The 23927-nt window shown below is 48.5% G+C and overlaps 1 protein-coding gene across 5 annotated transcripts in view; it reads right to left on the minus strand.

Moving 5' to 3' along the window:
- The window catches only part of EIF4H (eukaryotic translation initiation factor 4H), a 187531-nt gene extending 170721 nt beyond the window's left edge, over positions 1-16810 (minus strand). For 3 of the 5 annotated variants that reach the window (XM_063953715.1, XM_063953714.1, XM_063953712.1), the window contains exon 1: positions 16676-16808. In XM_063953715.1, coding sequence (XP_063809785.1) covers positions 16676-16734 — 59 coding nt within the window. In that variant the 5' untranslated portion in view covers positions 16735-16808. Of the gene's footprint in view, positions 1-16675 lie in introns of all 5 variants that reach the window. The other 2 variants (XM_063953713.1, XM_063953711.1) reach the window with 2 other exon arrangements.
- Positions 16811-23927: the final 7117 nt, after the last annotated feature.

The raw sequence follows: 23927 nt of genomic DNA on the forward strand, positions 1-23927 counted from the left end.
AAGTAGGTCTGACTTCTCTCTCCTCACTCCCACGATGCAGGGAGCCTGTAGCCAGCAGGTCTCCCTGGAAAAAAAAAAACCTAACATAAAATCTTTTAGAGAAACTCTGTAGAGCTCCACTAGTGTGTGCCCAGTCACCTCTGGGCACAAAGTCTAACTGAGGTCTGGAGGAGAGGCATAGAGGGAGGAGCCAGTGCACACCCATTCAAAGTCTTATAGTGTGCCCATGTCTCCTGCAGAGCCCGTCTATACCCCATGGTCCTTACGGAGTCCCCAGCATCCTCTAGGACGTCTGAGAAACAAACATTGTTTGATACCTGAAATCGTGCATCCGGATGTCCCCAGGACCAGAGCACATCCAGCTCATCCGAAACTGTAAAAGTCACTGTCATTACTTCATTGGCAAACCCCGAGGAACGTGAAGTGTCTAGTTCAGACTCCTTTACCTGCAGCACCAGACGACTTGCTGTCAAAAGCGCCTCGATATTATGAGACACTGGTTCAGACTCCACCGAAAATCTATGTCATCAGTATTCTAGACATCTATCGCCTCCTCCAAGAGAGGTCTCTCATCCGCAGAGTCGTATAACTTTGAGGTTAGCAAGCTCCTTTTAGAAACTTGGAAAGCAGAAATGACGTACAAGGTCGCTGGTTAACAGTGACATTACCTGCATAAGCTGAGCTGTTCAAACAGGAGTGTGCTGTAGCTGCGTGGAGGGCTAAGCAGATGGTACCACTGCACAATCCTCACCTATAACGTGCAGTGACAGGCACGTCTCCCTTCTCTGTCTTCAAATTTCCCCGCTATTAGCATCCTGAGCCACAGCGGCTATTTGTCTGATGCCACACACACTACTCCCCCTCCCCCATAATGGTGCTGAATTTAAAACTGTAAAGGCGCCTCTGTTAGCGGTATCCATGTGCCGGCAATGTGAGCGAGTTCAGAGCTGGGAGCAGGGGGGGGAGAGCTGGGGAGTGTTTATATACTCACCGCTGCTTGCAGGATCCTGATGGAGTAGCCCGGCACGCAGCGGTGTCTGGGCACATATACTCACCGCCGCCATGCTGTTCAGCTGACGGAGCAGCCCCATGCCCGGCCAGTCTCCGGAGAACTAGCGTCTCCTTTAGCCAGGGACCGTCCCAAGCCGCACACAGCTGCGATGGGACCCCGCTGGCAGCTCCCGCGGTGCAGACTGGCAGAGGCAGAGCTGCCAGTCTTTGAGTGTAGAGAAAGAATAAAAATAATAATAATAAAAAAATCTTCAGAAGTCCCAAGAGTGAACCAGCTCCCTTGGGCACAAAATAAAGACTGGCTTGGAGGGGGGACATAGTAAGGGGGGGCTAGTCACATGGTTATAAATTTAAAGTGCCAGCTCCCAGTTACTGCCTACTATATCCCCATCGTATCTGCACTCCAGTGGCCCCTAGTGGATGAAGGAGAAATAGCCAGACAAGAACCAATACCTACAAATAACCCCCTTATGTTATGCAACACAGAGGATTGAAATGGTATGATGTGACTGAAACACACAGTAAAAACACACTAAATAGTATATACTTTTTAACACTATATACGAGACCCTGACAAACCGAGACCCTGACAAACCTAGCCGCCCCCCCCCCCAGGGTACAGAATACAGTCATAGCAATAGGTGTGATACATTAATGAAATCCACACAGCAGCTACAGGCACACTCAGTCACAGGTACAATGCAGAAATTAATTCAAACAAACATTAAAACTGCACTGGACTAGTAAAATCACATAAATATATGTATAAACAGATAAAACAATGCACAGTAGATACTGGATGTACATCTCAGAACACTTACACTAAATGTTCAGGCAGAAAGCACACTTGTTCCTAGCCAACACTGTCTAAAATGACATGTAGAATACTTTAGTGACTGTAAAATCACAGCTCTGTTGAGGCAGGCGGATTTACAGAGGAGTCTTAGCCTAGCAGTCCCGGAGACCAGACGCAGCTTTGTGAGAAAATGATGCCGAAATCTCAATCAGGAAGAGTGATAAGCAGCTCCAGGGCGGGAACACCAGCAGTAAGATGGCACCTGGAGCTGGGGGAGGGGCTACAGGTCAGCACCTTATCCCCTCTACTGGTCCTCCCCACCGGGTACTGTGGAGCCTATGTAAAATGGATTTCTTAAAATCCGACCTGCACTCCCTGCCCTGGTGGATATAGTTGGGTCCCTGTGCAGTACAGTGTCCCCGCCAGCATCGCGGTTTGTCTCCTGGGACAGCGATTTACCAACGGGTACCACCTGGGGGGACCCTCTTACCTACTCCCTGATGTGCAGCCACGCGATCCTGGAGTGCGTCAGCGGCGGTATGCCTATGAAATGGTGCGTCTCCGCTGCAAGTACCCGGGAACCGGCCGCGGGAGTATGCAGCGCTGCAGGGGATGTTATGGAGCCGCAGCACAACATGTCAGAATGACACAGAAAGTGCTGCGGTCCTTGAAGTCTTCTAAAAAAGCTCTTTTCAGGGCTGCCTAGCGCAGCCCCTCGTTAGGTGACCTGCTCTGCAGGCACCAACTTACAAACTGAGCTCCAGTGTCCGGAGGCAGGGTTATAGAGGAGGTGGTGCAGTGCATCCTGGGAACAGTCAAAGCTTTAGCCTGTTCGTGCCTTGGATCAAGATCCAACTCTACACCTCTGATGTATTCCCTGTGGAACACAGGGTACCCCACTGCAGAAAAATAAATAATATACCCAAAAAAAACATGTTGCAAGACAATTCATAATTTGTCTGAATGGATTATTCTCTGCAAACGTTTCAGTGCAAAAGCATTCGCATTTCACTCTTGATCAGTAATGGCATTTAAAAATGAAATGTTCTGACTGGACAATTACATAAGCTGTCCAACAACTTAACTCTCCAATTCTTTCAACAAGCTAGTGATGACATGGGAGCTAAATTCATATTTATAGGCTGCATTAAGGGTATTCTCCTAGACAGGGGTGCCTGTTTAAAGTTATGCAATATTTGATATTTTTAAAAAAGGTTTATTTTATTTTTATTCTGAATCATCTCAACACATGCAGAGCACTACTGCATATGTGACACCAGTACTACTCTTCCCACACAAGACTCAACACAAAAGAAAACCATTACTACCGCCTATTGAGAAGGTTCTTCTAATCTGCCTCTCACCTTAGCCAAAGCCCCAGGAGCTGCTCATACAGCAGTTGCACATGGCTCAGCCAGTTCTGTATGACAGAAAGCGCAAATCAATGTAGTTCCGCACCTAAAAAATGGTTAGAACATTACTTCTGGACGCAATCTGTAGTAAATAATGGGTGCACACATTCCGTTTTCTTAAGGGTGTAGAAATGTATACCAAAGGAATACTGCCCGACAAAACATACAGCTGCTGGAGAGTACCACTCAAGATTGGCGCGAGAGCCACTGAACCAACTGCTTTGTACACTGCTTCTACCAAATGAACAACCAGCTCTTACATATTTACAAGCTGGGATATTATTTTGCAGTTAGTCTGCTAAAAAGCAGCATGTAAGGACTATATATCTGCAAGTATCAAACATCAAAAAGAAGCAATGACCAGTTAATGTACCAAATTGATTAACAGGCTTCTAGACATACTGTAGGCCTCTATTAGCAGCATGTGGAGATATGCAATGTAATACACTCAAATGGAGATATACCATATACATAAATAGACTTTCATTGCTGGTGGTCATTATAAAATGGGGTTGGGACTGATATGCCAGCAGTCGGGATTGCAGAGGTCAGCATACTGTCCCTGGCCGCCAGAATGCCTGCATGGGGGTGCAGAGTGCCTCTGTTAACAAGCATTCCGGCTGGCAGCATGGTCAGCGGCCTCCCAACTGCCGGCATATCAATTGCATCCCATAAACTGCATTAGCTATAGCCAACAGTAGAAACGAGTCAGGGATTGACAAATGCTGGTTGCCAGGATGACCAAGATTTCAGGCTGGGCGACTAGATTTTACGGTGATGTGCTCTACTGTTTTATCACGATTTGCTGTGCGTCTTAGGAACCTCACAGTGATGAGAGGGAGGATTCCACGCTGTGTGTCTACTCCATGTAGTTATACTGAATGAGGGCCCGCCCCCATTTCTAGATTAGTGGAGGTTCACAGCTGGTGAGCCAGGAGATGTAAACTGCACAGGATACGTGATTAGGTAATTAATCTGTGATTGGGAGTGGGAGTGGGAAGGGCTGAGGGTCCTGGCCAGATTATGTGGCTAGATATCAGGTGCCATTGGTTTTCCACTCTGTGCTCAATATTACTAGAAAGGTCCTGGGATATATGATGCCTTCCAACAACAGGTGTTCCTGGCTAGTCAGGTAGGATACCAGTTGGAAATTCACAGACTCAAGAGTTAACCCACGTACACATCAGGTGATTAATCTGGCAAAATACTATTCCAACACAGATCTGAACAATATACTGGCCACATCACTCGCGATCGCATACTCCCATGGGTATGGGCGTGCTGCATGCAGAAATGGAATGACGGCATGCATTTCCAATGATCTGGTTCCAAAAATGTTAAGCTGGCTTCTAGATTGTACAAATTGTAGAGCGAGATTGTAAATGATAGACCTCTTTCCTCCATATTCTAGAATCCCATTTTAAGCCTTCTCCATTGTGAGCACAATAGGACAAAATTCACCAATATTTAAGATTACATGTTTCCCAGGACAAAAAGCAGGCGTTTAAAACGAGGCTGTGAAAAACAAATCCCGATAAGCCTGGCATTCCTCTGTGTATGCCATGGGCACCTGGGACATATACGGATGTCTAGGTCACTTAGGAAGCCTTTTGAGTTGAATAATACAAATCAATAGTTACACTTTCAAATGTACGCAGACACCTGCATTATAAAAATACAGCATCTTCCACTACAGATATGGAACACAGGTCTAATAATTAACCAAAAGCTGCCGATTAGATCACTTTGGACCAAATCAAACAAAGCCCAGGGCAATATTGGCTGCTAATTTGTTTGTCAGAAACGAGAACCATTAATGAACATGTAGGGCCTGATTATGACAAATGCACCTGCGGGCACTTTACCATATGGCCATGGCAGCCTGCTTGTTAATGCTTATGCAAGAATCCGCCTTTGTACACTAAAAATCCATTCGACTGCATGTGGTAGCCTATCCCAACAACAGTTTTTACAGATGTGTTGTCGTACATCTAGCCTCAATACGCCATGCAGTGGGAGATGCCTAGTTTGAGTGAGTAGACAGGTCCTGTGTATCCACCTTTCTTTTTGCCAAAAATGCATCTTATTCACACCAGGAGACTAATTAATTTCATATGTGACACTTGTATATCCTTGTGCGACAGTCTCTATATGAAGAGAAACAGAACTTGAAAAGGAGAAAATCATATACCAATTCAGAGACTCAGTCGCACAGATATACAAGTGTCGCATGTCAAATTAATCAATATTGTAGCTGCATCATGTTGAAACTAAAAGGTGCATACACACGGTGAGATCCTTGCTATGTCCAAGTTTGACTATGCAATTTCCCTCAAACTCCCCCAGAGATACCATTTTTTGACTAAAGGTGCATACTTTGCCCAGTGTGTATACACAGCGATGTGAGCATCATCCAAAAACTGCACGCACGGCCACTGAGCGATATCGTTTGCATATCGCTCAGTGTGTGCACACTGCCAACGACTGCTCCAGCAGGGAAGGGAACACACTAAGCGACGTCGCTCAGAGCACGTCACCTAGTGTGTACCCACCTCTATACTGGATGCAAAAGGACCAACTGAAATATACATTCATCTCCGCCTGCACATCACAATAGAGTAGGAAAAAGGCAACTTACACACCCACAACACTCCCCACTGTGTGCCCGCATGGTCGCCAGCCAGTTACTGGCCATTTCACGGAAAGTGTGGTCAAATGGACCAATCCATATGCACTACTGATTTCTGTCCATGTGCAGATTCCCGATATGGCGCATATGCAGTATGCTTTCCATTGCCAGTGGATATTTGTCTCACTGCCTACATGAATATGAAAATAACATTTGTGTAAACGTCAAGTTCATATCCCCAAGGGTTTGTATTTTTAAGAATAACTGTACACAGCGGCACTCTTGCCTGACGGCACATAGGGAGTGGATACATACGTTCTTATGTAAAACAGGATGTAACTGTACTGTTCTCCAGTATATGGTTTGAGGAGTTTCTAGAAGTTTTTGTTTTTTTTTTACAATGCAATTCCAGTTACTCTGCCGGGCACCATCTAATGGCAACTCAATTGTAGCTCCGTTCAGGCATTAGCACCATGGGGATCACATTTCTTCTCTTACTCCTCTGAGGTGTTGAGAAGAAATTTGCGAGTAGTCCATGGTTTAGCCATCCTAACCAGGACTTTAGATGGGTTTAGTTGATATATTTGGGAGCAACAAGCTGGATAATTAGTTGTAGTGCTCCATCTGGCACCCATTAATTAACACCCCCCATGAAACATTTGAATACCCCCCTTAAATAAGAATTTACTCACCGGTAATTCTATTTCTCATAGTCCGTAGTAGATGCTGGGACTCCGTAAGAACCATGGGGAATAGCGGCTCCGCAGGAGACTGGGCACAACTAAAAAAAAGCTTTAGTCTAACTGGTGTGCACTGCCTCCTCCCACTATGACCCTCCTCCAGACTTCAGTTAGGATACTGTGCCCGGAAGAGCTGACACAATAAGGAAGGATTTTGAATCCCGGGTAAGACTCATACCAGCCACACCAATCACACCGTATAACTCGTGATACAATACCCAGTTAACAGTATGATAACAACTGAGCCTCTCAACAGATGGCTCAACAATAACCCTTTAGTTAAACAATAACTATATACAAGTATTGCAGACAATCCGCACTTGGGATGGGCGCCCAGCATCCACTACGGACTACGAGAAATAGAATTACCGGTGAGTAAATTCTTATTTTCTCTGACGTCCTAAGTGGATGCTGGGACTCCGTAAGGACCATGGGGATTATACCAAAGCTCCCAAACGGGCGGGAGAGTGCGGATGACTCTGCAGCACCGAATGGGCAAACTCTAGGTCCTCCTCAGCCAGGGTGTCAAACTTGTAGAATTTAGCAAACGTGTTTGACCCCGACCAAGTAGCTGCTCGGCAAAGTTGAAGAGCCGAGACCCCTCGGGCAGCCGCCCAAGAAGAGCCCACCTTCCTCGTGGAATGGGCTTTTACCGATTTAGGATGCGGCAGTCCAGCCGCAGAATGTGCAAGCTGAATCGTACTACAGATCCAGCGAGCAATAGTCTGCTTTGAAGCAGGTGCACGCAACTTGTGGGGCGCATACAGGATAAATAGCGAGTCAGTCTTTCTGACTCCAGCTGTCCTGGAAACATAAATTTTCAGGGCCCTGACTACGTCCAACAACTTGGAAGCCTCCAAGTCTTTAGTAGCCGCAGGCACCACGATAGGTTGGTTCAGATGAAAGGCTGATACCCCCTTAGGGAGAAACTGGGGACGAGTCCTCAATTCTGCCCTATCCATATGGAAAATCAGATAAGGGATTTTACATGACAAAGCCGCCAATTCTGACACACGCCTGGCCGAAGCCAAGGCCAACAGCATGACCACTTTCCACGTGAGATATTTCAAATCCACGGTTTTAAGTGGCTCAAACCAATGCGACTTTAGGAAATCCAACACCACATTGAGATCCCAAGGTGCCACTGGAGGCACAAAAGGGGGCTGAATATGCAGCACTCCCTTAACAAATGTCTGAACTTCAGGCAGTGAAGCCAGTTCTTTCTGGAAGAAAATCGACAGAGCCGAAATCTGGACCTTAATGGAACCCAATTTTAGGCCCATAGTCACCCCTGACTGTAGGAAGTGCAGAAAACGGCCCAGCTGAAATTCCTCCGTTGGGGCCTTCCTGGCCTCACACCACGCAACATATTTTCGCCATATGCGGTGATAATGGTTTGCGGTCATTTCTTTCCTAGCTTTAATCAGCGTAGGGATGACTTCCTCCGGAATGCCCTTTTCCTTCAGGATCCGGCGTTCAACCACCATGCCGTCAAACGCAGCCGCGGTAAGTCTTGGAACAGACAGGGCCCCTGCTGCAGCAGGTCCTGTCTGAGCGGCAGAGGCCATGGGTCCTCTGAGATCAGTTCTTGAAGTTCCGGGTACCAAGCTCTTCTTGGCCAATCCGGAACAATGAGTATAGTTCTTACTGCTCTTTTTCTTATTATCCTCAGTACCTTGGGTATGAGAGGAAGAGGAGGGAACACATAAACCGACCGGTACACCCACGGTGTCACTAGAGCGTCCACAGCTATTGCCTGAGGGTCTCTCGACCTGGCGCAATATCTTTCTAGCTTTTTGTTTAGGCGGGACGCCATCATGTCCACCTGTGGCATTTACCAACGGTTTACAATCAGTTGGAAGACTTCTGGATGAAGTCCCCACTCTCCCGGGTGGAGATCGTGCCTGCTGAGGAAGTCTGCTTCCCAGTTGTCCACTCCCGGAATGAACACTGCTGACAGTGCTAACACGTGATTTTCCGCCCATCGGAGAATCCTTGTGGCTTCTGCCATCGCCGTCCTGCTTCTCGTGCCGCCCTGTCGGTTTACATGGGCGACTGCCGTGATGTTGTCTGACTGGATCAGTACCGGCTGGTTTTGAAGCAGGGGTTTTGCCTGACTTAGGGCATTGTAAATAGCCCTCAGTTCCAGAATATTTATGTGTAGGGAAGTCTCCTGACTTGACCATAGTCCTTGGAAGTTTCTTCCCTGTGTAACTGCCCCCCAGCCTCGAAGGCTGGCATCCGTGGTCACCAGGACCCAGTCCTGTATGCCGAATCTGCGGCCCTCTTGAAGATGAGCACTTTGCAGCCTCCACAGCAGAGACACCCTGGTCCTTGGAGACAGGGTTATCAGCCGATGCATCTGAAGATGCGATCCGGACCACTTGTCCAACAGGTCCCACTGAAAGGTTCTTGCATGGAACCTGCCGAATGGAATTGCTTCGTAGGAAGCTACCATCTTTCCCAGGATCCGCGTGCAGTGATGCACCGACACCTGTTTTGGTTTTAGGAGGCCTCTGACTAGAGATGACAGCTCCTTGGCCTTCTCCTCCGGGAGAAACACTTTTTTCTGTTCTGTGTCCAGAACCGTCCCAGGAACAGTAGACGTGTCGTAGGGACCAGCTGTGACTTTGCAATATTTAGAATCCAGCCGTGCTGTTGTAGCACCTCCCGAGATAGTGCTACCCCGACTAACAACTGCTCCCTGGACCTCGCCTTTATCAGGAGATCGTCCAAGTACGGGATAATTAAAACTCCCTTCTTTCGAAGGAGTATCATCATTTCGGCCATTACCTTGGTAAAGACCCTCGGAGCCGTGGATAGACCGAACGGCAACGTCTGGAATTGGTAATGACAATCCTGTACCACAAATCTGAGGTACTCCTGGTGGGGATGGTAAATGGGGACATGCAGGTAAGCATCCTTGATGTCCAGTGATACCATGTAATCCCCCTCGTCCAGGCTTGCAATAACCGCCCTGAGCGATTCCATCTTGAACTTTAATTTTTTTATATATGTGTTCAAGGATTTCAAATTTAAAATGGGTCTCACCGAACCGTCCGGTTTCGGTACCACAAACATTGTGGAATAGTAACCCCGTCCTTGTTGAAGTAGGGGCACCTTGACTATCACCTGCTGGGAATACAGCTTGTGAATTGCCTCTAGCACTGCCTCCCTGCCTGAGGGAGTTGTTGGCAAGGCAGATTTGAGGAAACGGCGGGGGGGAGACGTCTCGAATTCCAGCTTGTACCCCTGAGATATTACTTGAAAGATCCAGGGATCCACCCGTGAGCGAGCCCACTGATTGCTGAAATTTTTGAGACGGGCCCCCACCGTACCTGGCTCCGCCTGTGGAGCCCCAGCGTCATGCGGTGGACTTAGAGGAAGCGGGGGAGGACTTTTGCTCCTGGGAACTGGCTGTATGCTGCAGCTTTTTCCCTCTACCTCTGCCTCTGGGCAGAAAGGACGCGCCTTTAACCCGCTTGCCCTTATGGGGCCGAAAGGACTGTACTTGATAATACGGTGCTTTCTTTGGCTGTGAGGGAACATTGGGTAAAAATGCAGACTTCCCAGCAGTTGCTGTGGAAATTAGGTCCGAGAGACCATCCCCGAACAACTCCTCACCTTTATAAGGCAAAACTTCCATGTGCCTTTTTTAGTCTGCATCACCTGTCCACTGCCGAGTCCATAACCCTCTCCTGGCAGAAATGGACATTGCACTTATTTTACATGCCAGCCGGCAAATATCCCTCTGTGCATCTCTCATGTATAAGACTGCGTCTTTAATATGCTCTACGGTTAGCAATATAGTGTCCCTGTCTAGGGTATCAATATTTTCTGACAGGGAATCTGACCACGCAGCTGCAGCACTGCACATCCATGCTGAAGCAATAGCTGGTCTCAGTATAATACCTGTGTGTGTATATACAGACTTCAGGATAGCCTCCTGCTTTCTATCAGCAGGTTCCTTTAGGGCGGCCGTATCCGGAGATGGTAGTGCCACCTTCTTTGACAAGCGTGTAAGCGCTTTATCCACCCTAGGGGATGTTTCCCAACGTGACCTATCCTCTGGCGGGAAAGGGTACGTCATTAGTAACCTTTTAGAAATTACTAGTTTCTTATCGGGGGAAGCCCACGCTTCTTACACACTTCATTTAACTCCTCAGATGGAGGAAAAACCACTGGTAGTTTTTTCTCTTCAAACATAATACCCTTTTTTGTGGTACCGGGGGTAACCTCAGAAATGTGCAACACATTTTTCATTGCCTCAATCATGTAACGTGTGGCCCTATTGGAAGTTATATTAGTCTCATCGTCGTCGACACTGGAGTCAGTATCCGTGTCGACATCTGTGTCTGCCATCTGAGGTAGCGGGCGTTTTAGAGCCCCTGATGGCTTTTGAGACGCCTGGGCAGGCTGAGAAGCCGGCTGTCCCATATTTGGTATGTCGTCAAACCTTTTATGTAAGGAGTCGACACTGTCACGTAGTTCCTTCCACATAACCATCCACTCAGGTGTCAGCCCCGCAGGGGGTGACATCACATTTATAGGCATCTGCTCCGCCTCCACATAAGCCTCCTCATCAAACATGTCGACACAGCCGTACCGACACACCGCACACACACAGGGAATGCTCTGACAGAGGACAGGACCCCACAAAGCCCTTTGGGGAGACCGAGAGAGAGTATGCCAGAACACACCAGAGCGCTATAATAATACAGGGATTAACTGAATTATTTCCCCTTATAGCTGCTATATAAGTTATACTGCGCCTAAATTTAGTGCGCCCCCCTCTCTTTTTTACCCTTTGTAGCTTGATACTGCAGGGGAGAGCCTGGGAGCAATCCTTCCAGCGGAGCTGTGAGGGAGAAATGGCGCCAGTGTGCTGAGGGAGTTAGCCCCGCCCCTTTTCTGGCGGACTTCTCCTGCTTTTTTCAGGAATTCTGGCAGGGGTATTTATCACATATATAGCCTCTGGGACTATATATTGTGATGATTTGCCAGCCAAGGTGTTTTTATTGCTGCTCAGGGCGCCCCCCCCCAGCGCCCTGCACCCATCAGTGACCGGAGTGTGAGGTGTGCATGAGGAGCAATGGCGCACAGCTGCAGTGCTGTGCGCTACCTTGTTGAAGACCGAGGTCTTCTGCCGCCGATTTTCCGGACCACTTCTGGCTCTGTAAGGGGGACGGCGGCGCGGCTCCGGGACCGAACGATCGAGGTCGGGTCCTGTGTTCCATCCCTCTGGAGCTAATGGTGTCCAGTAGCCTAAGAAGCCCAAACTATCTCCAGTCAGGTAGGTTCGCTTCTTCTCCCCTTAGTCCCTCGTAGCAGTGAGTCTGTTGCCAGCAGATCTCACTGAAAATAAAAAACCTAAAATATACTTTCTCTTCTAGGAGCTCAGGAGAGCCCCTAGTGTGCATCCAGCTCAGCCGGGCACAAGATTCTAACTGAAGTCTGGAGGAGGGTCATAGTGGGAGGAGCCAGTGCACACCAGTTAGACTAAAGCTTTCTTTTAGTTGTGCCCAGTCTCCTGCAGAGCCGCTATTCCCCATGGTCCTTACGAAGTCCCAGCATCCACTTAGGACGTCAGAGAAATATTGAACACAACCAGTTATTTGTTCACATTAATCATCAATTTCTTTGGCATGTTGGTATAACATTTTCATACACCTACTCCATCATTTTTTAAGGCAGCTATTTTCAACCGCTGTGCCGCGGCACGAGCGGTCTCTAGGTGTGCCGCCGCCCGCCAGGGAGATCCGCTGCCACTAGCCAGAGAGACCAGCCGGCCGCCCGCCGCAATCAATAGCCGGCTCGGGCAGCGCAGCCAGCGCTATGCACTTCTGCGAGCGGCCTATGACCTATTGTGACTCATAGGTCACGCAGGCCACGTCGCATTCCTTCCTGGAGTGCCCGCCCGCCCACTGGTCAGTGCTGCTCGTCAATCCGTGCTGCCTTCTCAGCGCTCATCACAGTTGCAGGTATACAGTATATTTAAAAACAAACAAACATGTATTTGTGTGTGGAATTACTGTAGGTGTTTGGATGTAAATGCAATGTCAGGAAATACGGGGAGGGGTGCACGAACAGGCAGTGAGTGGAATTAATGTGAGTGGAATTATTATGGGGGCAGGGAGTGGAATTATTATGGGGGCAGGGAGTGGAATTATTATGGGGGCAGGGAGTGGAATTATTATGGGGGCAGGGAGTGGAATTATTACTGGGGGAGAAGTGTGTATCATTATTATAGAATTGATATGTTTTATGTTTTATCGACAAACGGGATGCTGGCTGTAAGTATACCGACAGCGGCTTCCCGTCTGTTGGAATCCTAGCAGCGAGTACCCTCGTGGGCTCGCTGCGCTCACCACACTTCAAGCCCGGTGGCTTGCTTAGCTCGCCACAAGTTATATTCCCACTCAGTTTATGGCGTGGACCCACCAACCCGAGTGGGAATACCCTGCAGAGGTCGGGATTCCACTTTTACTGGCTGTCGGTATTCCGGCGTCGGTCTCCGGAATGCCGGAATCCCGACAGCCGGTATTTTAACTGCATCCCATTATTATAAATCTGTGGGGGTGAAAGCATTTTTTTTTTTTTTTATTACCGCAGGGCCCAATGTATTTGTATTACTATGGGGGCCAATGTTTTTTTCCCCCGTGGGGCACTGATGGTGTGCCTTGGCAATTTTAAAGTCTTGCCGGTGTGCCGCAAGTTGAAAAAGGTTGAAAAATCACTGTTCTAAGGGTACACAAATACCAAATCACTTGCAATTAAAATACTGTTCAGTAATAGGGATAAATAATTAGTACTGTAGGTTAAGATTACAGGGCTCATAGCAGAAGAATTCCTGTGCCTCAGTGATTATTCCCCAAACTGGGTGTCCTACTGTAATTCACATTTTCGTGAACTCGAAGGAGTTGGTTTAATGCAGCAGATTAAGCATAACAGTGCATGGCGAGAGACACTTGTATAGGACCTTGTTCTCCAGTAGTTTTAAACTGTGTACACACAGTGAGATCTTTGCTATGCCCGATTTTGACTATGGGATTTCCCTTGAACTCCCACAAAGCGCACAGATTTTGGCTATCTGTGCTTAAAGGTGCATACACACAGTATACGACAGAGGCTAGGTCAGTATCGCAAGCACATAATGACTGTGCTTGTGATACTGACTATGTACGATTTTGGCTAATGCTGCTTTCACATCGCAAAACCTGCTTTTGAAATGGTTCTTTAAACGGGTCTGAGCAGTTAAACCCCCTTCACATTGCATGTTGTAACCAGTATATTACCATTTCATTACCGTTTTGGTACCTTTCACACTGAACCCGTTTCACCCATACAAAACAGTGGTTGTCATTTTAATTGTTTATTTCCTGCTTCTGCCTGGTAACATCACACATGGAGACAGCCTATCACCTTCTGGGGCTTGCAAATACCGTTTCAGACCCTTTCACACTGCACAATGAAACGGGTCTGAAACGGGTAGGACCCTGCTTTTTTAGTTTCAAAATACCGGTATTTTGAAAACGGTAAATTGAAGGTGACCCTTTCACATCGCAGCTCGAACCGTTTAGGAAGCCTTAAAAATCTGCAATTTACCGGGTTCAAGCTGCGGTGTGAAAGGGGTATAAGTGTCAATTCGGACTATCTTTTCTATGAGATAGTCAAAATTGACTTGCCTGCACAGTCTATCTAGGCTTGCGATGCCGACCGTGCGGGACTGCGCATCGGCATTGCAAGGCGACTTTCACCTTGCAATCTGCACTAACTTTTCTTACGATTTTGACTATGGGGGATGTCCAATTAGCCCTGGTAAATTACCGGGGCTAATTGTCCCGCCGGGGGCTAGCTAATTAGCCCCGATAAGCCACGGCACACGCCGGCTTATCAGGGATTTTGCTTCACCTGCCTCCAGCAGGCGAAGCAGAATCCCAGGAAACAGCCTGTTTTCGTCCGAAAACACACAGGTTTCACTGAACCTGTGTTTTCGGGAGAAGGTTTTTTTTTACAGGCGATCCATCTGGATAGCCTGTAAAAAATAAAAAAAATAAAAAAAATAAACACATCGTGAAACATTGGAAAAAAGTCTGAAAACCAATGTTTTACCGGGGATAATTGGATATCCCCCTATATAGTCAAAATCGTAAGAAAAAATCTCATTGTGTGTACACACCATAAGTGCAGATCGCAAGGTGAAAGTCACCTTGCGATCCAGATGCGATGCCGATGTGCGGTCGGCAACGCAAGCCTCGATAGACTGTGCAGGCAAGTCAATTTTGACAATCTCATAGAAAAGATTGTCAAAATTGACACTTAGCCAAAATCGCACAGTCAGTATCGCAAACACAGTCATTAGGTGCTTGCGATGCCGACCTAGCCCGTCGCATAGTGAGAATCGGGGTTAGCGCAAATCTCACCATGTGTACACACCTTACCTTCTCTTACGATTTTGACTATATAGTCAAAATCGTAAGAAAATATCTTGCGTGCGTACACACCTTTACCCAGATTTTGCACTTTCCTGAATGTTGAATCTCCGTTCACTATTGGAGGAAATTCAATTGTGTTTAAACACCAGCAAAAAGCAGCCTGATTTGCACCACCTTTCACTTAATAGTACAGAAGGCGGATGGTGTCGTGGGGATTCGACAGGCTAAATAAGTCGTCAACAACTGAATTCCCCCCTTAGTGTACTGCACTAAGGGGAAGAGTCAGATCTGATTGCTGTTGTGCGTTTTGACAACAGCGGGCGATCAGGTCCTAATTGCGCATGCATCGCAATGCGCACGCGTGTCGAACAGTAACAAAAGGCATTGCTGGTCAGCGATGGGACGTGTGAAAAATCCTATTGCACAGGCGTTCGCAAGATGATTGATAGGAGAAAGCAGTTTGTGGGTGGTAACTGACCGTTTACTGGGATTGTCCGGAAAAACGTGCCCAAGCGTTTTCAGGGAAGGTGTCGGACATCAGCACCGGCCCCGATCTCCTGATGTGATCGCACTGTAGGAGTAAGTACTGGCGTGCACAGAGACTGCACAAAGTGATTTTTAGCAGCTCGGTGTACACATAGGATCGCTCACTTGCACGGCGAATATACACTCCCCCTGAAGGCGGCGACTATCTGAGCGCAGAACAGCAAAATTAGCAACCCAGCGATCAGATCTGAATCACCCCCTAAGTACTTTGAATTAGTATCTTTGTTACAAAAGAACTGGTAAAAAGTAGCACATTAATGCACATATTAAAATAAAAAATTTGGTGTATTAAATGGGGCTATTTGGCACGATTTAAAGATAAAGATGTGTCTACATACACCTACCAGCTGCAGGAATCTATGGAACATGCAAGAGGGTGACCTCAATGGGATCCTGTCAGCATACCGACGTTCCGTATGTTGGCAGTTGGTTAAGCCTGCTGAGGGAGAAAGGGGGGGGCGCTATGGTTAGGCTGCTGGGGGGGCTTAGGTTTAGGCTGCTGGAAGGGAGGCTGCCTGAATCCCGGTACCATCCTCTCTCAGCAATGTCCCTCTCATAATACTATCGCACCCAGTGAATGCAGGCAGCAGTCACAGAGCCTGGGCACGTACTGTAGGTTCTGCACTGATAACAGCTTTGCAACATTATGCAGCCAACCTTCATGCAATAATTTCCCTTCTGTAAATAACCACACTGCACACTCAGCAAGGTGTGCCCCCGGTACATCACAGGGTACATGTCTTAGGCAGGCTAGCAGTGTAATACTGGGCGCCCATGCGTGTACACACTGATAAGCACAGCGTGGCCCGGAGAGGCGCTGCTACATGTGTGTCCCCGGCCATGTATGCGACATGTCAGCATCACACGGACAGGTCGGATAGATCACACTACACACACACACACAGTGATACGGGACCGGGCATACGCAGAACGGGAGTAGGCGGGTATAGTAAATCCCCGCTAGCATGTAACTGCATGGCGGCACCGCTGATCGGGCCCCTCTCCTTGCACCTCCCGGCTCCCCTCTCAACCGGCGCCGCCTCCTGACCCCTCTGCTTCCCTATATCCCATTCCCTCCGCCTCTACGTCGCCCGGACATTCCTCACCCTCTGCCGCCTCCGAAACTGCTGTAGGCCCGATCGTCGAAGGTTTCATAGTCCGCCATTGCTGCTGTCTACTCTCCGCAGCCGAAGCGGGTAGGTTCCTAGGACCCCGCAATATAGCACAGGCAGGGCTGCCCGCGGAGATGCCTGCATCCAAATCTACCTCACCACCACATGTTCTGCTGCTGCTGTTGCTGCTGTACCGAAGAGAGAGACACGGCAGGGGGAGCACTGAATGCAAAGACACGAGCTAGTCGCTGGAAGGGAATATTATAGAATTCAACTAAACTGTACATGTATTGCATGCCTGCACCAACGCTCAAACTCCTCAGCTTAATTTCCTGTCATTTTTAAATTACACAGTTTTACTTTTAAATGTGTTAGGGTTAATGAAAGGTATCTCCTAGGCTTTGGCATATAAATGACAGTAGTATGACTATCCATTAGTGAATACCATTGACGGCTCTGCCATTGGCGATCGACGGTTTTCCACTTTCTGTAAATAGTCATTGATGGTGAGCCAGTGCTGTAACTAGTCATCTTAGCGCCGTGTGCAAGAAACAGCATTGGCGGCTCCCCCATATATAAAATAGGGCCAGTGTGTGACGTATGCGTGTGACAAAAATATAGGGGCATGGCTGTACATTACGCTGTACAGTAAACTACATTATCCAAATTACACTGCACAGTAGCGCCACTTACACATATTACGCCAGGTAGAGCCCATGTCACGCATCATACAACAGGTAGAGCCCCTGTCACACATTACGTCAGGTAGAGTCCCCTTTTTACACATTACGGTAGCCGAGTTCCCCTTTTTACACATTACGGCAGCAGAGTCCCCCTTTTTACACATTACGGCAGCAGAGTCCCCCTTTTTACACATTACGGCAGCAGAGTCCCCTTTTCTCTGACGTCCTAGTGGATGCTGGGGACTCCGTAAGGACCATGGGGAATAGCGGCTCCGCAGGAGACTGGGCACAGCTAAGAAAGATTTAGGACTACCTGGTGTGCACTGGCTCCTCCCACTATGACCCTCCTCCAGACTTCAGTTAGAATCCTGTGCCCGGCTGAGCTGGATGCACACTAGGGGCTCTCCTGAGCTCCTAGAGAGAAAGTATATTTTAGGTTTTTAATATTACAGTGAGATCTGCTGGCAACAGACTCACTGCAGCGAGGGACTAAGGGGAGAAGAAGCGAACCTACCTAACTGGTGGTAGCTTGGGCTTCTTAGGCTACTGGACACCATTAGCTCCAGAGGGATCGACCGCATGGAACCGGCCATTGATGTTCGGTCCCGGAGCCGCGCCGCCGGCCCCCTTACAAAGCCAGAAGCAAGAAGAATCCGGAAAATCGGCGGCAGAAGACATCAGTCTTCACCAAGGTAGCGCACAGCACTGCAGCTGTGCGCCATTGCTCCTCATACACACTTCACACTCCGGTCACTGAGGGTGCAGGGCGCTGGGGGGGGGGGGGGGGCGCCCTGAGAAGCAATAAATACACCTTGGCTGGCAAATATATCACAATATATAGCCCCAAAGGCTATATATGTGATAAATACCCCTGCCAGAATCCATAAAAAAGCGGGAGAAAAGTCAGCCGAAAAAGGGGCGGAGCTATCTCCCTCAGCACACTGGCGCAATTTCTCCCTCACAGCTCCGCTGGAAGGAAGCTCCCTGGCTCTCCCCTGCAGTCTACACTACAGAAAAGGGTAAAAAAGAGAGGGGGGGCACTAAATTTAGGCGCAATATACATATAGCAGCTATAAGGGGATATAATTTAGTTAATCCCTGATTTATATAGCGCTCTGGTGTGTGCTGGCATACTCTCTCTCTGTCTCCCCAAAGGGCTTGGTGGGGTCCTGTCTTCTGTCAGAGCATTCCCTGTGTGTGTGCGGTGTGTCGGTACGGCTGTGTCGACATGTTTTATGAGGAGACTTATGTGGAGGAGGAGCAGGTGCCTATAAATGTGTTGTCACCCCCTGAGGGGCAGACACCGGAGTGGATGGACTTGTGGAAGGAATTACGCGAAAGTGTCGACTCCTTACATAAAAAATTTGACGACATGCCAAATGCGGGGCAGCTGGCTTCTCAGCCCGTGCCTGCCCAGACGTCTCAAAAGTCATCAGGGGCTCTAAAACGCCCGCCAACTCAGATGGCAGACACAGATGTCGACACGGATACTGATACCAGTGTCGACGACGAAGAGACTAATGTAATGTCCAATAGGGCCACTCGTTATATGATTGAGGCAATGAAAAATGTTTTACACATTTCTGAGGTGACCCCAGGTACCACAAAAAAGGGTATTATGTTTGGGGAGAAAAAACTACCAGTAGTTTTTCCCCCTTCTGAAGAATTGAATGAAGTGTGTGAACTAGCGTGGGCTTCCCCCGATAAAAAATTGGTAATTTCAAAAAAATTACTAATGGCGTACCCTTTCCCGCCAGAGGATAGGTCACGTTGGGAAACACCCCCTAGGGTGGATAAAGCACTTACGCGCTTATCAAAAAAGGTGGCACTGCCGTCCCAGGATACGGCCGCCCTAAAGGAACCTGCTGACAGAAAGCAGGAGGCTCTCCAGAAAGCTATATATACACACACTGGTATTATACTGAGACCAGCTATTGCCTCAGCATGGATGTGCAGTGCTGCAGCTGCATGGTCAGACTCCCTGTCAGAAAACATTGACACCCTAGACAGGGACACTATATTGCTAAACGTAGAGCATATTAAAGACGCTGTCTTTTACATAAGAGATGCACAGAGGGATATTTGCCGGCTGGCATCAAAAATAAGTGCACTGTCCATTTGTGCCAGGAGAGGGTTATGGACCCGGCAGTGGACAGGTGATGCAGATTCTAAAAGGCACATGGAAGTTTTGCCTTATAAGGGTGAGGAGTTGTTCGGGGATGGTCTTTCAGACTTAGTGTCCACAGCATCAGGTGGGAAGTCAGCATTTTTGCCACATGTCCCCTCACAACCAAAGAGAGCACCGTATTATCAGGTGCAGTCCTTTCGCCCCCAAAAGAGCAGACGGGGTAGAGGCGCGTCCTTTCTGCCCAGAGGCAGAGGTAGGGGAAAAAAGCTGCAGCATACAGCCACTTCCCAGGAACAAAAGTCCTCCCCCGCTTCTTCTGCTAAGTCCACCGCATGACGCTGGGGCTCAGCAGGCGGAGCCAGGTACGGTGGGGGGCCGTCTCAAAAACTTCAGCAATCAGTGGGCTCGCTCACAGGTAGATCCCTGGATCCTTCAAGTGGTATCTCAGGGGTACAGGCTGGAATTCGAGACACCCCCCCCCCCCTCCGCCGTTTCCTCAAATCTGCCTTACCAACGACTCCTTCAGAAAGGGAGGCTGTGTTAGAGGCAATTCACAAGCTGTATTCCCAGCAGGTGATAGTCAAGGTGCCCCTACTTCAACAAGGACGGGGTTACTATTCCACAATGTTTGTGGTACCGAAACCGGACGGTTCGGTGAGACCCATTTTAAATTTGAAATCCTTGAACACATATTTAAGAAAATTCAAGTTCAAGATGGAATCGCTCAGGGCGGTTATTGCAAGCCTGGAAGAGGGAGATTACATGGTATCTCTGGACATCAAGGATGCTTACCTGCATGTCCCCATTTACCATCCTCACCAGGAGTACCTCAGATTTGTGGTACAGGATTGTCATTACCAATTCCAGACGTTGCCGTTCGGCCTGTCCACGGCACCGAGGGTATTTACCAAGGTAATGGCCGAAATGATGATACTCCTTCGGAAAAAGGGAGTTTTAATTATCCCATACTTGGACGATCTCCTGATAAGGGCGAGGTCCAGAGAGCAGTTGTTGGTCGGCGTAGCATTATCTCAGGAGGTGCTACACCAGCACGGTTGGATTCTGAATATTCCAAAGTCTCAGCTGGTTCCGGCGACACGTCTACTGTTCCTGGGGATGATTCTGGACACAGTCCAGAAAAAAGTGTTTCTCCCAGAGGAGAAAGCCAAGGAGCTGTCATCTCTAGTGAGAGGCCTCCTGAAACCAAAACAGGTGTCGGTGCATCATTGCACGCGAGTCCTGGGAAAGATGGTAGCTTCCTACGAAGCGATTCCATTCGGCAGGTTCCATGCCAGAACCTTTCAGTGGGACCTGTTGGACCAATGGTCCGGATCGCATCTTCAAATGCATCGGTTGATAACCCTGTCTCCAAGGACCAGGGTGTCTCTGCTGTGGTGGCTGCAGAGTGCTCATCTCAGAGAGGGCCGCAGATTCGGCATACAGGACTGGGTCCTGGTGACCACGGATGCCAGCCTTCGGGGCTGGGGTGCAGTCACACGGGGAAGAAACTTCCAAGGACTTTGGTCAAGTCAGGAGACTTCCCTACACTTAAATGTTCTGGAACTGAGGGCCATTTACAATGCCCTAAGTCAAGCAAAGCCCCTGCTTCAAAACCAGCCGGTTCTGATCCAGTCAGACAACATCACGGCAGTTGCCCATGTAAATCGACAGGGTGGCACAAGAAGCAGGACGGCGATGGCAGAAGCCACAAGGATTCTCCGATGGGCGGAAAATCACGTGTTAGCACTGTCAGCAGTGTTCATTCCGGGAGTGGACAACTGGGAAGCAGACTTCCTCAGCAGGCACGACCTCCACCCGGGAGAGTGGGGACTTCATCCAGAAGTCTTCCAACTGATTGTAAACCGTTGGGAAAAGCCACAGGTGGACATGATGGCGTCCCGCTTAAACAAAAAGCTAGAAAAATATTGCGCCAGGTCAAGAGACCCTCAGGCGATAGCTGTGGACGCTCTAGTGACACCGTAGGTGTACCGGTCGGTTTATGTGTTCCCTCCTCTTCCTCTCATACCCAAGGTACTGAGGATAATAAAGAAAAGAGGAGTAACAACTATTCTCATTGTTCCAGATTGGCCAAGAAGGTCTTGGTACCCGGAACTTCAAGAATTAATCTTAGAGGACCCATGGCCTCTGCCGCTCAGACAGGACCTGCTGCTGCAGGGGCCCTGTCTGTTCCAAGACTTACCGCGGCTGCGTTTAACGGCATGGCGGTTGAACGCCGGATCCTAAAAGAAAAGGGTATTCCGGAGGAAGTCATTCCTACGCTTATTAAAGCTAGAAAAGATGTAACCGTACAACATTATCACCGCATATGGCGAAAATATGTTGCGTGGTGTGAGGCCAGGAAGGCCCCAACGGAGGAATTCCAGCTAGGTCGATTTCTGCTCTTCCTACAGTCAGGGGTGACTATGGGCCTAAAACTGGGTTCCATTAAGGTCCAGATTTCGGCTCTGTCGATTTTCTTCCAAAAAGAACTGGCTTCACTGCCTGAAGTTCAGACATTTGTCAAGGGAGTGCTGCATATTCAGCCTCCTTTTGTGCCTCCAGTGGCACCGTGGGACCTCAACGTGGTGTTGGGTTTCCTAAAGTCACATTGGTTTGAGCCACTCAAAACCGTGGATTTAAAATATCTCACGTGGAAAGTGGTCATGCTTTTGGCCTTGGCTTCGGCAAGGCGTGTGTCAGAATTGGCGGCTTTGTCATGTAAAAGCCCCTATTTGATTTTCCATATGGATAGGGCAGAATTGAGGACTCGTCCCCAGTTTCTTCCTAAGGTGGTATCAGCTTTTCACTTGAACCAACCTATCGTGGTGCCTGCGGCTACTAGGGACTTGGAGGACTCCAAGTTACTGGACGTAGTCAGGGCCTTGAAAATTTATGTTTCCAGGACGGCTGGAGTCAGGAAGACTGACTCGCTATTTATCCTGTATGCACCAAACAAGATGGGTGCTCCTGCTTCAAAGCAGACTATTGCTCGCTGGATTTGTAGCACAATTCAGCTTGCGCATTCTGTGGCTGGCCTGCCGCAGCCTAAATCTGTAAAAGCCCATTCCACGAGGAAAGTGGGCTCTTCTTGGGCGGCTGCCCGAGGGTTCTCAGCTTTACAACTTTGCCGAGCTGCTACTTGGTCAGGGGCAAACACGTTTGCAAAATTCTACAAATTTGATACCCTGGCTGAGGAGGACCTTGAGTTCTCTCATTCGGTGCTGCAGAGTCATCCGCACTCTCCCGCCCGTTTGGGAGCTTTGGTATAATCCCCATGGTCCTTACGGAGTCCCCAGCATCCACTAGGACGTCAGAGAAAATAAGATTTTACTCACCGGTAAATCTATTTCTCGTAGTCCGTAGTGGATCCTGGGCGCCCGTCCCAAGTGCGGACTGTCTGCAATACTTGTATATAGTTATTGTTAACTACAAGGGTTATTGTTGAGCCATCTTTTGAGAGGCTCTGTTGTGTTCATACTGTTAACTGGGTATATTATCACGAGTTATACGGTGTGATTGGTGTGGCTGGTATGAGTCTTACCCGGGATTCAAAATCCTTCCTTATTGTGTCAGCTCTTCCGGGCACAGTATCCTTACTGAAGTCTGGAGGAGGGTCATAGTGGGAGGAGCCAGTGCACACCAGGTAGTCCTAAATCTTTCTTAGCTGTGCCCAGTCTCCTGCGGAGCCGCTATTCCCCATGGTCCTTACTGAGTCCCCAGCATCCACTACGGACTACGATAACTAGATTTATCGGTGAGTAAAATCTTATTTTTTTTTGCACATTACGGCAGCAGAGTTCTCCTTTTTCACATTACGGCAGCAGAGTCCCCTTTTTACACATTACTGCAGCAGAGTCCCCTTTTTACACATTACTGCAGCAGAGTCCCCTTTTTACACATTACGGCAGCAGCGTCCCCTTTTTACACATTACTGCAGCAGAGTCCCCGTTTTACACATTACGGCAGCAGAGTCCCCTTTTTACATATTACGGCAACAGAGTCTCCTTTTTACACATTACGCAGGTAAAGTCCTCTTTTAATCTTTGAGTGAACCACAGCTCCTGTAAAAATAAAGTTAGATATACAAACTCTACAAAGATAGGGCCCAGGTCATAATTGAAACCATAGTTTGAAAATAGGACAGCAGCAATGCAAAACACTGTGCCCCTGTTCTGCCTCCCACCTTCTCCTGCTCTCACCTTCCAACGCTGTTATTCCTATCACTCTCTCCTCACACTGCTGTGAGGGGAGGGAAGTCACTGCCATGTTGCCGGCGCTCACTGAGTTTCATCTGCAGTCCCACACAGTAACGTTGATGCCCCAGCATTCCCTTCCTCTCACTGGCATCACCGCTGTGCTGGACATCTTGGCAGGTGGGAGGGCGCTGCCAAGATCCTGGCACTTAGATTTGTTGTAATCACGGCCACACACTGCA

This window comes from Pseudophryne corroboree, chromosome 2 (genome assembly GCF_028390025.1).
Source record: "Pseudophryne corroboree isolate aPseCor3 chromosome 2, aPseCor3.hap2, whole genome shotgun sequence".
NCBI classification, from domain to species: domain Eukaryota; kingdom Metazoa; phylum Chordata; class Amphibia; order Anura; family Myobatrachidae; genus Pseudophryne; species Pseudophryne corroboree.